Genomic DNA, 17,785 nt, shown 5'->3' with positions numbered 1-17,785 from the left:
GAGCTATAAATGAGAACTGTACGATAGGCCATATGACAGTCTCGATGAGCATGAAGAGAAGGAGATCGATCACTTGCTTAAATCAAGACCGGGTATACATAGGTACATGCTTTTCATCTTGGGTAGGCGACAGTTCTCCAATTTAAAAGCTAGCCGCCCGAAATTTTCATTCAATTTGGCACAAGGACTTCTGTTTTGACTAGAGACCGGATTTTATACAAAAGCATAATTTGAATGGATGAACGTATTGTTCCGATTTCACACAAATATTTTTTGACACTTTAAGCTATAAAGGTTTTGTATATCCGTATGCAAAAAAATTGGTAAATATGCTAATTGTTTTATCGACTTTTAAAAACATTTTAGAACGGAATGAATAAAGCAAACCAGTTTTAATTATGATCAATTAATCAGTATAGATGCCTATCACAATGGAGGCAACAAAGGCTATATACGTTTTTGTACCCACCACCGAAGGATGAGGGTATATTCATTTTGTCATTCCGTTTGCACCACATCGAAATATCCATCTCCGACCCTATAAATTATATATATTCTTGATCAACGTAAAAATCCATGTCCGTCCGTCTGTCTGTTGAAATCACGCTACAGTCTTTAAAAATAGAGACATGGAGCTGAAATTTTGCACAGATTTTTTTTGTCCATAAGCTGGCAAAGTTCGAAGATGGGCTATAACGGACTATATCTTGATATAGCCCCCATATAGACCGATCCGCCGATTTGGGGTCTTAGGCCCCTAAAAGCCACATTTAGTATCCGATTTTGCTGAAATAAGGGACAGTGAGTTGTGTTAGGCCCTTCGACATTCTTCAATTTGGCCCAGATCGGTTCGATTTAAGGTTATGGGCCCATAAAAGGCTCATTTATTGTCCAATGTCGCCGAAATTTGGGAGAGTGAGTTAAGTTAAGCCCCTCGATATACTTCTGCAATATGGCATAGATCGGTCCACATTTGGATATAGCTGCCATATAGACCGGTCTCTCGATTTAAGGTTTTGGGCCAATAAAAGGCTCATTTATTGTCCAATGTCGCCGAAATTTGTGAGAGTGAGTTAAGTTAAGTCCCTCGACATACTTCCGCAATATGGCATAGATCGGTCCAGATTTGGATATAGCTGCCATATAGACCGGTCTCTCGATTTAAGGTTTTGGGCCCATAAAAGGCGCATTTATTGTCCGATGTCGCCGAAATTTGGGACAGTGAGTTGTGTTAGCCCCTTCGACATTATTTTTCAATTTGGCTCAGATCGGTACAGATTTGGATATAGTTGCCATATAGACTGATCTCTTGATTTAATGTTTTGGTGCCCTCGACATTTTTCTGCAACTTGGCCCAAATTGGTTCAGATTTGGATATAGCTGACATATAGGCCGATCTCTCAATTTAAAGTCTTAGCTCCATAAAAGGCGCATTCATCATCCGATTTCACTGAAATTTGACACAGTAACATATGTTAGGCTTTTCGACATCCATGTCGTATATGGTCCAGATCGGTTTATTTTTAGATATAGCTACTGAAAAGACCAATATTTTGTTATACACAATTGAACAGTGACTTGTACCTATTAGTATTTGGTCCAAATCGAAACATATTTGGATAGAGCTGCTATGGGGCATGAAGTATGCATTTTTCACAGGATTTTGACGAAAGATGGTTTACATATATATCCGAGGTGGTGGGTATATATTTATCGGCCGGGCCGAACTTAACGCCTTTTTACTTGTTGATATTGTGAGGGGGGCGAACCCTCTATACCACCTAAATCAAAAGTGAAGCCATCGGGACAATTTTGCGCCAATTCTTTCCAAAAAACGACTCACCGCTAAAAACTTTGTTTGACGTTCCCTTCGGGATTTGAACCAAGGCGTTCAGCGTCATAGGCGGACATGCTAATCTCTGCGCTACGTGTGACTCTTAGAAGCCCTTGTTTTATCCCTATTTGGCTAAAATTTGGTACGAGGTATACACTTTTATCCTCCAATACCCCTCGATCAATACCCGATTTGATTGTTTCAAAATAATTGAAATACAAACCGAGTTAACAAGGGTTCATTTTTAGCATAATCCACGATGGTGGAAACCAACGATTCGGCCCGATCGAACTTAGCTCGCTTTTACTTGTTTTACTTATCACCCACACTTAATTTTTCGCTAGGGTATAACAACGGGCGAAACTGGCTACTGAGTGAACTCACATTTAAAGGGTGATTTTTTTGAGGTTAGGATTTTCATGCATTAGTATTTGACAGATCACGTGGGATTTCAGACATGGTGTCAAAGAGAAAGATGCTCAGTATGCTTTGACATTTCATCATGAATAGACTTACTAACGAGCAACGCTTGCAAATCATTGAATTTTATTACCAAAATCAGTGTTCGGTTCGAAATGTGTTCATTCACCGTAACGTTGCGTCCAACAGCATCTTTGAAAAAATACGGTCCAATGATTCCACCAGCGTACAAACCACACCAAACAGTGCATTTTTCGGGATGCATGGGCAGTTCTTGAACGGCTTCTGGTTGCTCTTCACTCCAAATGCGGCAATTTTGCTTATTTACGTAGCCATTCAACCAGAAATGAGCCTCATCGCTGAACGGTGAATGAACACATTTCGAACCGAACACTGATTTTGGTAATAAAATTCAATGATTTGCAAGCGTTGCTCGTTAGTAAGTCTATTCATGATGAAATGTCAAAGCATACTGAGCATCTTTCTCTTTGACACCATGTCTGAAATCCCACGTGATCTGTCAAATACTAATGCATGAAAATCCTAACCTCAAAAAAATCACCCTTTATAACGGCTATCATTTCAACCTAACCAAAATTAATTTTGGGTAAACACACCACACAACATGAAAGAAGTTTCCCGACTTTCTCTTTCCATTTAAAAATTTTTTTGTTCGAAATAAAACTACAACTTTGCATCAACATTTTTAAAATAGTTTCTCATTTTTTTTATTTTATTTTATATTCAGAAAATATGACATGAGCATTAACGTGAATGACCCTCGTAAAGATACAATAAATTGATTGATTTTAAAAGGAAAAGAAAAATATGTTAAACATTAGTGGAGATGTAATCGATACTTACAGCTAGTTTTCAATATATGAATGTAGGTATGCATTTTCTGCAATATTTTATTTAGTGTATGTATAAGTATTTTATTTGTATCATAGTTTTGTTCAATAATTTGTTCATTTAGCGAATAAAGAAGTCATTTTAAAATGTTTGTAGCACAATATTCATTTTGATTTGTAAAGCATTCAGAACTATCGATAAAAAGTGGTACAACATTCAGATATTCATAATCTTGATTTTTCTCATCATCATCATCAGTTATCAATTTGTAAAATAGGCAAAAATATCTCATTTACATATAATATATTGTATGGGTATGTGTGTGTGTGTGGGAACATTTGCAACCAATACACATACTCCTATAAGTTTATCATTCGTATACATATATACATAAATTGTAGTAAAGAAAAGCGGATGTATAAATTTAAGGTACGGTTTAATTTTTAATTGTTTAGACGGGAACAACGTTAAGGAGGCAATACAAAATACAGGAGTAACAAGAAATACAATAAAATCGAAAGAGGATATTTGACTGCCCGTTTTTGTTTTTAGTACTCGTATTTTGATCGTTGTTTTTGTTTGTGTGTGTATGTGTGTTTTTCCAAAAAGACCAAAGATTGGGTCAAGGTTTCGCGAATTAGATTAACTTGACCCCTCCCAGCTCATTTTACATGGCGACATAAATGCGAACGCATCCAATTCAGAGCCTTATCGCCAATGGCCTCCACTTTTGGCTTGCCTGGCAAACTACTGCGACAGCTACAACTGTCCAGATCTATTTGAGGTCCTGCTGATTTTCGACGTGGCTCTTCTTGTATGCGTTCCTTTGGCCGCTGTTTTGGAGATGGTGGTGATTCTGGAATTTTATCGCTTAACTGGAGGGAGGGACAAGTACTAAGACCATTAACAGGTCACATATCACCAGTGCTAGCCCATCGCATATCGTCTGCTTCGTGGGTCAGATAACGCGTGCCTACTTGTCCCTCTAGGTTGCGTAGATCTCGATAGGTTTGCTTATCCTGCAGCCAATAGTGTTGGAGGCTTTTATCGACGGTATAACGTTTTCGTTGCTTCACTTGCAGGAGGTTGTTGATCAAATCAATGGCTGAAACAAGGAAGTAGGAGAAATAAGATATATTTAGAAAAATTACAAATTTAACCGAATTTGAAATAAAAGACGTTTCTACACAACAAAAAATTCACAATATTTCCAAAACGGACATACAGTCCAATCGGTACACTGATGACGAAAGGTACAGACAATGGAATACTATGCGGCAGATCAACACCAATATTAGCAAACGAAAATTCCTACTACTTAGTGTGGGCCAACTTTTGCTCAACCAAGTAGGACATCATCGCGTCCCCTGTCGGTAGTATCTTGTCTGGAAAATCACGCCAGTAGATTAAGTAAGTAAGTTCTAAATCGTCTCCTCCTTATCCTCATTATGTGGGATTCCCATTATCCTCATTATGTGGGATTCCCATAACTTCTGGCAAGTGGTCGCCACCAAATTCGCGTTGGCCATCGCCTCTATTATGTGCAGTAGTTCAACCCCGGCACGGTATAGCTGTGAGCACCACAAAGGCTGGAACATTAAGTCTGTGTGGTGTTCATTGCTCGTGACAGCAATGCTTGAAGCTTAGCTGATAGCTACCGGGTGCGTCCCCAAGATGCGGATAGTGGAATGCTCCATACGGAGTAGTTGCAATGGCAGTCGCGGACAATCAGCGGTATCGAGCAGAGAGTCTCAGTGAGAGGCCGGGATGCACAAGCTCATGCACAAATACTGAGTGCCTATGATGCTCGATATGACAAGGAGAGTTATTGGCGCCTTTAAATAACCAATGGTCACCTACAGGAGCTTGACTAACATCGCCACCTCCACATGAAAATGTGGACAGTATTCGATAACTGCTTCGTGTGTCTATAAGTGCCTATGATGCTCGATATGACGAATAGAGTTATTGGTGCCTTTAAATAACCAATGACTGCAGCAATCGCTCTTTTGGGCCGGAACGAGCTTGCTCACTTACAGACGCTTGGCTAGGACCGCCCCCTCCACATAAAAATGTGGACAGTAGTTCGATAACTGGTTCGCTCGTCTGCCAAATTCGTCCGTCTTCTTATTTTGCGACACCTTGATATTGAGTACCTCAGTGTAGATCCCCAATTCCTTCCCCGACTCCATTTTGATGGCACCAGTGACGACTGAGGTCTCATCAGCACTGGTCTCACAATGGCTGTATTCATCAAGTAAATAATCTTTGGATTAAGTTTCTAATCGAGTACTAGTCCTAGGTTTTTCGTCACAACTGTAGACAGGAGTCTAAAATGGCGCGTTTTATATCTCGGGTATAGAGCACCTCAAGCTATTCCTCTTAGCCATTATCCTTTCCATGATCGTCCATGGATAATGTTTTCTAACAATGTCTGTATACATCAAGTAAATCATCTTTAGGTTAACTTCGTACTCGTACCTAATATCGTTCGACAAGAGTAGAAGGCGCACAATGCATTCGGCTTCTATCTTTCGTTTCCTTTCCCGGGACAAATTGTTTCAAATCGAGAACTAGGCTCAGGTATTTCGGGTATACAGAGTGGTTCCGATCAAGACGGGAGTCCAAAATGATGGAATTTATGTCTCGGGTATAAAGCACCTTAAGCTATTCCTCTTAGCCATTCTAAACAGTCGCCTCAGAGACCTTGACTTGATCGTCCATAGATACGATTCATTTCATATCACCCTTGTCGAGATCCAAAACGACTTCGTTAATCTCAATGTTTCGAAGAATTGGCGAGAACTCTCACCCTTAAGGCGTTACCCTTGTTACTCGTCTTTGACCACAATATTGCAAACTATTGAAGGCCGTAATGGTGTAGTTGCATACCTGGAGAGACGTCTCGGCCGCCAGTGCTACTAATTGGAGGGCTGCCTTCACCAACCTACGCTTGAGGCATTCGTGTTGTGACCCCACTGATGTTCTCCGGTGTTAGTCGCTTCCTCATTTTTTAGGTTTTCCAGTGTTTTGAAGAAGACAAACTGAAAAGCCTTTAATCCTCTAATCCTGAAAATCTAACTAAAATACCAGGCAGTGCAGTGGCCAGAGACCCAACACAGCCTAACAAACAGGAACCCGACAATGGACCCATCGCCGACTTCAAGATACGAAATACTGGGATAGGTGAAGATCCTAATAATGAAACATTAGGCAGCGCAACGACAGGAGTCTCAATGAAACCCAACAAACAGTGAACCATAACCTACTCCTAAGAAGCCCATTTACTTAGTGTTTGGAAGGTTAAGATAGGCAAAGATCTCAGTATTTAAACATCAGGCAGTATAAGGAATGGAAACCCAATACAGCTTAACGAACAGGGACCTGACGATGGAACCTTTACCGACTTTATAAAGTGTGAGAAGACTAGACTAGGCAAAGAACCTAAAACGATGACATCAGGCAGTGTAGTGAAAGGAAAATCAATGCAGTCCAAAGAACAGGGAGCAGACGAAGCGATCATCACCTACTCCCGATGAGATCATCACCTACACTGGTACTCGGCCGAGGACCTGCGTTATTTGTCATACAAATTTTAATTATATATTTTCCCAGAGTTGTCAACGTCGGATGCAACAGTGGTGAGACAGGGAGACGATGGAGCATACCTGGCATCACTTTATCTGACTTTCGACTCTCCGACACCGCCACCGACGTCGGAGCTGCAACGGCTGGTGGGGAAAGCAAGACAGACAGGAAACGAGGTACTAATAGGGTGCGATGCGAACTCTCGCCACATTTCGTGGGGTAGTACCAACACTAATAAGCGGGGCCAAGCCCTGGCAGAGTTCTTGAATACTAAATACCTAATAACACTTAATATTGGTAACAACGCTACCTTTGTTGGCCTGTTTTGCTATTCGCAGGTTTAACGCTATGAGAACAATAACCAGCTTTGTGCAGAGAGACCCCCAAGATTATAAGTCTGTGTGATGAGGCACATTGACCGCTAACGAATTTGCGAAAATCAATCTTCCGTCAGAAAGCTCTAGTTTACCTTTTTGGAGCGCCCGAGGCATCTGCTGAATTAATTGAGTGATTCATTTTATAAATCGAAGCACTATTTGTTCTCCCATGTAGATACCACCAAAACATAGTTTCCGAAAGCTTTAGCAGCTGCCTTGGAGCGCCCGAGGCAGCTGCTGAAGCTTTCGGAAACTATGTTTTGGAGGTATTTACATCGGATAACAAATAGTGCTCCGATTTATGACATATATCACTCAATTTATACACTACCTTTCTCGTGATAAAGTGGTGGCTACTTTACTTTTTACTTACCATTTGATGAAATTTCCTTCCAGGGATTTGGAGGATACATGAAAGCAGCATTTTGAATTTGATCATTTATGTCTTCCTCTTCATTGAATGGGAATGTACCGCTGAGACTTACATATATAATCACACCTACACTCCACATATCCAGTGAGCGATTGTAACCCTTATTCCTTAAGACTTCAGGAGCTGTAAGAGAAATAAACAATTTATAATCACTGAAGAATGAAAGTCCGTCTATACAAACCTAAATACGCCGGTGTTCCCACCACCGATCGACGGAATGATTTTTCACCTATGATACGGGCATAGCCAAAATCACATAATTTCACCTGAGGAAATTCAGCATCTGATGAGAGTAAAACATTTTCAGGTTTTAAATCACAATGGACGATATTTTGACTGTGCAGATGTTTGAGGGCTATTAAAATTTGTGTGATCAGGAATTTTGTAACTCTTTCGCTGAGACGTCCGCGTTCATGCGAGAGGATCATTTCCAACATATCACCTTTGAGCTTTTCCATTACCACAAATATGCGTTCAGGAGTTTCGAACATACGTTCGAGATTCACAACACCACAGTGGCTAATGTTCTGAAAAATAGAAGTTAAAAAGGAAATTTGGAGATGATACTATCATGAATTTTTAAGAGAAGATTTTTAGTTGAAATAACAGATTAATAGGCGCAATTCAAGCAGACCAGGCCAACTCTGGCTAACTATGGACTATGTTGTAGACCAAAAAGATGCCTGAACCAAATATGATGATGCTTGAATGAATATTGCAACCTGTACCTTGTACGCAAATTAACATGGAAAGACAGATGCACAAAGCTAAATCGAATCAGAAAGTGATTCTGAGTCGATCGGTATACTAATCAATGGGTCTAGACTTAAGTTATAATACCCTATACCACAGTGGTGGTTTAGCAAACGAAGCAAAGTTTTATGTGCTGTTGCTATTTTGAAGTCAGCAATCCAAACTCTGAATTTATGTTTATTCTTCTAATGAAATGACACATGTCCAGGCATTAGGTGCCAGAGGAGTGCCGACGATAAACTTGGAGTTGGAGTGCACGGTTAAGCGAGGAAGCCGATAGAATTCGACAGAAAGAACATGTAAAAACGTGGTAAGATCGGCCAGGCCGAATCTAGGGAACCCACCACCGTGGATTCTGCAAAAAATTTATACAAAATAAATTTAGGATGATCGAGAGATCGCTTTATATGGGAGCTATAGCGGCTTATGGACTGATTTGGACCGTATTAAGCACATTTGGTGGAAGTCATAACAGAACATCGTATGCAAAATGTCAGCTAAATCGGACAAAAATTGCAGTTTGTAGAGCTATATTAGGTTATAGAACGATTCGGACCGTACTTGGGACAACTGTTAGAAGTCGTAAGAGAACACTACACTCAAAATTTCAGCCAAATCGAACAAAAATTGCGGCTTGCAAGGACTCAAGAAGTTATACCGGGAGATCGGTTTATATATGGGAGCTATATCAGATTAAAGACCGGACCGTACTTGGCACAGTTATTGGAAGTCATAACAGAACACTACACGAAAAATGTCAGCCAAATTTGTCAAAAATTTTAGCTTGTAAAGTTAAATAAGGAGATCGGTTAATATGGGGGCTATATCAGGTTATTGACCCATTTGGACCGTACTAGGCAAAGTTATTGAAAGTCATAACAGAAAACTATATGCAAAATTTCAGCCAAATCGGATAAAAATTGCGGCTTCCAGATGCTCAAGAAGTCAAATCGGGAGATCGGTTTATATGGGAGCTATACCTAAATCTGAACCGATGTGGCTCATTTCCAATTCTCAACGACCTACATCGATATTAAGTATCTGTGCATAGTTTCAAGCGGCTAGCTTTACGCGTTCAGCCGCTTTCGTGACTTCGACAGACGGACGGAAGGACGGACATGGCTAGGTCGACTCAGAACTTCGAGACGACCAAGAATATATATAGTTTATGGGGTCTTAAACGAATATCTCGAGGTGTTACAAACGGAATGACTAGATTATGGTGGTGGGTATAATAACAAGTCAAGCGTGCTAAGTTCAGCCGTGCCGAATCTAATGTACCCTCCATCATGGATCGCATTTGTCAAGTTCTTTGCCCGGTATCTCTCTATAGGCAAATAAAGGGAATGGATAAGAATTGGAAAGCTATTTTAGCTATATCAAGTAAGGGATTGATTCGGACCATACTTGGTTTCGATGTTAGACACCATAGTAGCAACATTATACAAGATGTCAGCCAAATCCAATAAGAATTGTGCTATCTAGAGTCTAAAGAAGTCAAGATACGAGATCCGTTAAATGGGAGCTATATCAGGTTATTAACCGATTTTACTATTGTTAGCATAGTTGTTAAAAGTCATAACGAAACATCTCATACGAAACTTCAGACAAATCGGATAACAATTACGCTCTCTGGAGGCTCATCAAAACTTGGAGCGAATAATAGAAAGTATTCATGCAAAATTTCCTTATACGAAAGTTAGCATGCTTTTGACAGACGGACGGACATGGCAAATTCGACTTAGAATATCAAGGCGATCAAGAACATATATACTTTGTTGGGTCTCTGATCAATATTTCAATGTGTTACAAACGGAATGACGAAATTAGTATACCCCAGCCTATGGTGGAGAGTATAAAAAGGCGTTTAGTATGACCTTTGAAATTAAAATGACAAATAGTTGTAAGCACATCTAAAAAATAGGAGAGTAAGGACCAAAACGATGAACATTGGGATAGAATCGAAGCTGATGTGCTAGCGAGATTGTGTACAAAATATCAAGGCCCTAGGTTGTTCGCGCGCCTTTGCTCCTAAATTTCATCATTTTGGTATTTCCAAAATTTTTTAGGGCTGTTAAATCTTCTTTTCTGGTCCGATTTCCAAAACCTTTTGTGCTGGATAGTGCTCAAAAATTCCTACGAAAAAGTTTGCCTGAGGTCTAAAATATCTCGTCTTGTTTTGGAGATATTCTACAATTAATGTTTATACCCTACACCACCGCTGTGGTACAGGGTATTATAGATTTGTGCATTAGTTTGCAACGCTAAAAAGGAGAAGAGCTAGACCCATTGATAAGTATACCGATAGACTCAGATGTACTTTCTGATTCGATTTCGCCATGTCCCTCTGTGAGTCCATGTATTCTTGTAATCAAAGTACAGGTCGTATTTGTTGTCCTATTGTCACGAAATTTTTCACATGTCACTTTTTTGGCACAAGAACAAACGCTACTGATATTGATTGGTTCAGATTTAGATATAGCTCCCATATATATCTTTCATCCGACATGGACTTTTAAGGCTGTAAAAGCCACAGTTTTAGTCCGATCTTTACAAAATTTGGGATTGGGTATTTTATTTGAGGTCTACATATGTGTGCAAAATTTCATTCAAATCGGTTCAAATTTAGATATAGCTCTCATATATATCTTTCATCCGATATGAACTTTTAAGGCTGTAGAAGCCACAGTTTTAGTCCGATCGTTAAAATATTTTGCCCGAGGTGTTTTATTTGACGTCCAAATATATGTGGAAAATTTCATGAAAATCGGTCCAAATTTAGATATAGCTCCCATATATAGCTTTCATTCGATATGGCCGTTTAAGGCTGTAGAAGCCACAATTTTTTACCGATCTATACAAAATTTGGCCATATGTGTGTAAAATTTCATAAAAATCGGTTCAGATTTAGATATAGCTCCCATATATATGTATCGCCGGATTTGCACTTAAAAGGCCGTAGTAACTAAAATTTTCAACCGATCTGCACAAAATTTGGCACGGTTGTTTTGTTATTGATCTTGACATATCTGCAAGATTTCATCAAAATCGGTTCAGACTTAGATATAGCTCCCATATATATGCATCGACCGATTTGTATTTAAAAAACCGTGGTAGCTGAAATTTTCAACCGATCTGCACAAAACTTGGCACGGATTGTTTTGTTATTGAACTTAACATATCTGCAAGATTTCATCAAAATCGGTTCAGACTAAGATATAGCTCCCATATATATGTATCGACCGATTTGCATTTAAACGACCGTGGTAGCTGAATATTTCAACCGATCTGCACAAAACTTGGCACGGATTGTTTTGTTACTGATCTTAACATATCTGCTAGATTTCACCAAAATCGGTTCAGATTTGTATATAGCTCCCATATATATGTATCGCCCGATTTACACTTATAAGTAATAAATATGATTTGTAACCGATCTGCACAAAACTTGGCACGGAATGTTTTGTTATTGATCTTAACATATCTGCGATTTCATTAAAATCGGTTCAGATTTGGATATAGCTCACATATATATGTATCGCCCGATTTACACTAATAAGGCTGTAATAAACACAATTTGTAACCGATCTGCACAAAACTTGGCACGCATTGTTTTTTTTTTGTTACTGATCTTAACATATCTGCGATTTCATGAAAATCGGTTCAGATTTGGATATAGCTCCCATACATATTTGTCGCCGGATTTGCACTTAAATGACCGTAGTAACAACAAATTTCAAGCGATCAGTTTAAAAGTCGGTTCAGATTTAGATATAACTCTGATATACATATATATTTATATATTGCCCGAGTTTATAATTGTAGGGTAGGTGTAGGGTATTATATAGTCGGCTACGCCCGACTTTTGCCTTTTCTTAATGGTATTTTACTCCGTGTGTCCCATAAAACCATGCAAACAATTTTTTGTACCTATCAATATTTGTAGCCTCCATAGCATATTTACCACAGAATGCCGATTTTGAAACCATCTTTGCCCGAAAGGGGTATTTTGGGGATTTTTTGTAAAAAAATTCGGGAAGAATTTATTTTTGGTTTTTAAAAACATTATTGTCTGCAAAACTCTATTAGCTTGTTTCTTAGAATTTTCGGAAATCGGACCAGAAAGAGTTGGTAGCCCCAACAAATTTTCGATATACCGAGGTGACCAACTTTAGGGGCCCGCCAAAGGTGCCTGTACAAACTTCTCTCCAAAGAGGTGTCGCACTGTGGCACGCTGTTCGGACTCGTCTATAAAAAGGAGGTCCCTTATCACTGAGCTTAAACTTGAATCGGACTGCACTCATTGAAATGTGAGAAGTTTGCCCCTGTTCCTTAGTGGAATGTTCATGGCCAAAATTTGCATATTTTTACAACCTAGGGCTTTGAAATTTTGTACACGATATCGCTAGTACCTCAGCTCTAACCATTCCATACTTGAAAGAGATATATTTACCCATTCTCACACGGCATATTTTTTACCATATTTTTTCGATTCTCTCCCACTGTGCGTCGGTACACTTTCGAATTATATCTATACCGTACAACCACTTTAAGAATGAAAGAATAATATTTCCCTATCTTTTTCGATGTTTATGCTAAATGTGCCTAATCCCAGCATTGATTGTTTAAGTTTTTTATTTTGTATGTTAGCAAATTGTACGATGTTTCTTACCTGTAATATGGCAACTTCGTTCTTTAGCTGAGCTTCTTGCTTGGTTGGGAATCTCAGTTTGTCGATAACCTTAATGGCCACCTCTCTCTTGGTCTTCTTATGAATGCCACCATAGACAACACCAAATTGGCCAGAGCCCAATACTTCATCGGGGAATATTTGATATAATTGACCCATGTCCTGTACATTTTCTTCAGATTCACAACATTCTAAAAAAAAAACAATTTTTTTATTGGTATTGCTCTACAAATTCTAAAACCTGCCCAGAACTTACGGGTATTGGTGACATGCATATAGGCCTGCTTAATGGATGTCTCCCAACTCTTGGCTATATCGGTGCCAATACCACTTTCGGGCGTTGGCAGACGTACAGCTTGTTCTTCTCTTACACCGGCTAAGGGATCTTGGCCCACATAGTAGCTGACATTGGAAGTCTTCACCTCGAAGCAATAGTTGTTATCGACTCGCACCTCATTGTTGGTCTCAATGGCTTGTATCTCGGCCAGGGGGATTTCCTTATGGTATTTGCTACCTTGCTCTGAGATGAACAAGGTAATCGTTTTCGAGTCCAGTCGCCAGAAATAACGTTTCACTGTATTATCCAGGCTAGTGTAGTGCACTAGCCAGCCTTCCTTGAGCGCTTGGCCACCGCGTTTCTTGGTGTGTTTCACTGATTGTACGATGCGCATAAGGGGTATATTGGCACTTGGCGATGACGAGGAACTCGATTGTTCCGATTGTCCATCTATAGATTGTCCTTCACCGGCACTTCGAGAATCATTGTGGTATGAGGAGCGCTCACCATCGTTGCTTTTTAAACCGTTGACTAATTCGGGCGGAGAATTTTGAGCATTTGTTGTGGTCTTGGCACCCATGGTGCCCAAGCGTCCTTGTTTGCTGGCCATTTTGTTGCTCGTTGCTCGAATATAATCACTCGATGTATTATCATCGAAATCACTATCATCGAATTCTTCTCTGAAGAAATTATCCCTTTCCTTGTGTGTGGCATGTGGAGGCGTGAAAGCATCACCGAAGTCGTTTGGATGCAATTGTCTTTCCCCGGCACAATCCTGCGGCACTTTATCCATGCATTTCTTATGTGTGTTGTATTGGCAATCGCGGCATTGTAGACCCTGTTTGAAGAGTCCCTTAAGGAGCTTTTTGCAGTACTGGCAGACTGTGGGAATACCGTAGGTATGAACCATAAATGTGTGTGGAATTCGTATGTTTTGATAGGCGGAACTGGTGGCACATATACCCGCACTATTTGGGTGATAACCGGAAGGCGGTAATGTGGCTTGTCCATTTCGACTTCCTGCAGACGAAGATCGATGGCTTCGGTGAAAGGTTGGCACACTCTACAAATGGAGACATTATTAGGTACATACATATTTATCGTCAGAAGAAATTCTGTTTACTTTTAAGAGAACGATAGTTCAAAAAGTTGAACCTTCTTTATACGTCTGGTAAACGTTTTCTAGTGTTATGTCCTAATTGACGTTACGATTCCAACAGTCATCAAAACCTTAATCTACAAAATGCAAAATCCTATTGTGATCGTTCGGGCTTTTGAGGATATTGGTTTATATAAAAGCTACGAGTATATCAGGTTGTGGAATTGGATAATCATTATAAAGGGTGATTTTTTATCTATTATCTTTTTGGCAACACTGGTTTAAACAGCACACACAGGTTTCGCGTTCTGTTTCACTGTCAAACATCTTTAGTTTGGTCGATAATTTAACCATGAATCATCTTACGAACGAACGACGCTTGCAAATTACTGAATTTTATTATCAAAATGCGTATTCTTTTAAGAAAGTTCATCGCGCGCTTCTTCCATTTTAACGACGAAGCTAATTTTTGGATCAATGAATTTTCGATTTTGGAGTGAAGAGCAGCCACAAGCATTGCAAAAGCTATCAATGCATCCAGGAAAAGTCACAGTTTGGTGCGGTTTGAAGGCTGGTGACATCATTGGACCGTACTTCTTCAAAGATGATGCGAATCGTAACGTAACTGTGAATGGTGAGCGCTATCGTGAGATGATATGCAACTAGAATGCAAGAGCTTGATTTGCATGACATGTGACTTCAACAAGACGGTGCCACATGCTACACAGCACGCGTAGCGATGGACTTTTCAAGAGGCGAGTTCGGTGCACATTTTATTTCACGTTCGGGACCGGTCAATTGACCGCCTAGATCGTGCGTTTTATTGCCTTTAAACTATTTTTGTGGGGTTATGTTGAAGCTCATGATTATACAGATAAGCCCGCTTCAATTGACGTATTGAAAGTAAACATTGAAGCATTAATTCGCGAGATACCGCCAGAAATGTTGGTAAGAGTATGCCAAAATTGGACTAAGCGGATGGACCATTTCAGACGCAATTACCGTCAACATTTGTATGAAATAATCTTCAAACATTAAAATATGTGGATCGTACTATCAATTTAAATAAAGATTTCAAGCAATTTTCTGAATTTAATGTGCTTTTTTTTAAATTTCCTATAGCTCTTAAAAAATCACCCTTTATGAAAACCAAAATATGTTCGCTTGTTTCTTGCGGAACCGATTTTCTAAAAAATTTGACTGATTGTGAATGATGGTGTGAAATGAATATTAGGCAGAATAAATTTTTGATATCAGAAGGGAGCGGACCCTCCTCCTTAACTTAAAAGTACCAACCAAATGAAAAATGAACCGATCGGGATATACTGACTTCATATGAAAGGTGTTTTGGAGTAGAATATGAAACGTGTATCAAAATGTAGGGTAGGGTCTAACGGAGAACTACCCACCCCACACTCACCCTCCCTCCCCCAAATATGTAGAGTGATTGGTACAAAATGGAACCCAAATAAAAGGTAATTGGAGTAGAAAACGAATCTGATGTCAAAATTTGTCGCTGCGTCTCAAGAGGGCAGTCTCTCCCATAAAAAAACTTCCCAAATCGATAGGAGCGATATGGGACTCAAATGAATGGTATTTAAGAATAGAATAAACAAGTAAGAGCGTGATAAGTACGGCCGGGCCGAATCTTATATACCCTCCACTATGGATCGCACTTGTCGAGTTTTTTGCGCGGTATTTCTTTTTATGCAAATAAAGAATAATGGATAAGAAATGTTATGCTATTTAAATGTATTGAATGTTGAAGACCATAGTAGAAGTCATTGTGTAATAAATATTATAGTCCATTCTGATAAAAATTGCGCCTTGTAGAAGCTCAAGGAGCAAAATCGGAAGATCGGTATATATGGGAGCAGTATCAGGGACACGTATGTTGAAGGTCATGGGAGAAGCCATTGTATTTCAGCCAAATCGGATAAGAATTGAGTCCTCTAGAGGCTTAATAAGTTAAGATCCTCGATCGGTTTATATGGCATTTATCAGATTATGTACCGATTTAAATCATACTTAGAACAGTAGTGCTAAAACACCTCGTGTATGAATTGCGCCTTGTAGGGGCTTAAGAAGCAAAATTGGGAGATCGGTTTATATGGAAGCAGAATCAGGCCAAAGATCAATTCAGATCATATTGGACACGTATGTTGAAGGTCATGGGAGAAGCCCTCTAGTGGCTCAAGAAGTCAAGATCCAACATCGGTTTATATGGCAGCTATATCAGGTTATGAACCGATTTGAGCAATATTTAGCACAGTTGTTGGAAGCCATAAAAAACACCTTATGCAAAATTTCGGATAAGAATTGCGCCCTCTAGTCGCTCAAAAAGTCGAGAACCAAGTTCGGTTTATATGGCAGCTTTATCAAAAAATGTACCGATATGGCCAATTTACAATCCCAACCAACCTAATACAATATAAGAAGTATTTGTGCAACATTTCAAGCGCCTAGCTTTACTCCTTTGAATGTTAGCGTGCTTTCGACAGACAGACGGACAGGCCTGGATCGACTTAAAATGTCATGAAGATCAAGAATATATATACATTATTTGGTATTAGACGAATATTTTGAGATGTTACAAACGGAATGACGAAATTAGTATACCCCTATCCTATGGTGAAGGGTATAAAAAATGATATCATAATTTGGCATCAAATACAAGTGTGCCATCGCTTGTCTAAAAAATCCCTCTCTGCGAAAAATCCCACTCCCCTAAATCCCCCCATCGGAAAAGTAGTCCGATCGAGGTACTATGGGACTAAATTGAAAGGCCGACACGGGATAACTGTGAGCATTGCACAGGGTGAACTTTGAACTCCGACTTGTGTAATGTTCATCGTTATCACGGGAAGCTTAGCTGAAAGCTAGCGGTCGCATCCGCAGGGACCAAGTTTCTAGGGGTCCACTCCTTCCCCAAAACACCCCCCAAACACGACATATTTACTGACCATGACAATATGGGGCTTAAATAAAAGGTATTTCAGTGTAGACTATGAATCTGGTATCCAAATGTGGGACCAAGTGTTTGGGGGCCACTCATCCCCGGGAACATCCACCAAAGAGGACAAATGATCATAGCAATATGGGGTTCACATGAAAGGTCTTTGGAAGTAAAGCACTAATCTGATATCAATAATCGGGAAAAGTGTCTATGGGGCCACCACCCAAATAGGAAGTATTTGCTAACCATTGCAATATGAGGCTCAATAAGAGGTTTTTTAGAGTAGAACACGAATCTGATATAAACCCCATCCCCCAAAATACCCCCCAAACTGGTCATGTTTGCCGACTATGGTAAAATGGTGCTCAAATTAAAGGTATTTGGGATTAGACCAATCTGATATCAACATAAGGGACCAACTATCTGGGGGCGTCGCACCACCATAACAATCCCCAAATAGGAGGTATTTGCTCACCAAGACAATTTGGATCTTCAAGACAGTGGAG

General features: G+C 39.7%; 1 protein-coding gene across 1 annotated transcript in view; it reads right to left on the bottom strand.

The window, feature by feature from the left end:
• Positions 1-3,253: 3,253 nt before the first annotated feature.
• LOC106084041 (serine/threonine-protein kinase D3) overlaps positions 3,254-17,785 on the bottom strand; it is a 132,845-nt gene continuing 118,313 nt past the window's right edge. Inside the window, exons 7-11 of the mRNA XM_059363363.1 lie at positions 13,204-14,287; positions 12,930-13,138; positions 7,686-8,031; positions 7,445-7,627; positions 3,254-4,211 (exon numbers count right to left, since the gene is read on the bottom strand). Coding sequence (XP_059219346.1) covers positions 4,018-4,211; positions 7,445-7,627; positions 7,686-8,031; positions 12,930-13,138; positions 13,204-14,287 — 2,016 coding nt within the window. The 3' untranslated portion in view covers positions 3,254-4,017. The remainder of the gene's footprint in view (positions 4,212-7,444; positions 7,628-7,685; positions 8,032-12,929; positions 13,139-13,203; positions 14,288-17,785) is intronic.

The sequence above is a fragment of the Stomoxys calcitrans genome, chromosome 2, assembly GCF_963082655.1.
Source record: "Stomoxys calcitrans chromosome 2, idStoCalc2.1, whole genome shotgun sequence".
In the NCBI taxonomy this organism is placed as follows: Eukaryota; Metazoa; Arthropoda; class Insecta; order Diptera; family Muscidae; genus Stomoxys; species Stomoxys calcitrans.
The sequence above is the reverse complement of the archived record's forward strand: the minus strand, read 5'-3'. Positions and strand labels throughout refer to the sequence as shown.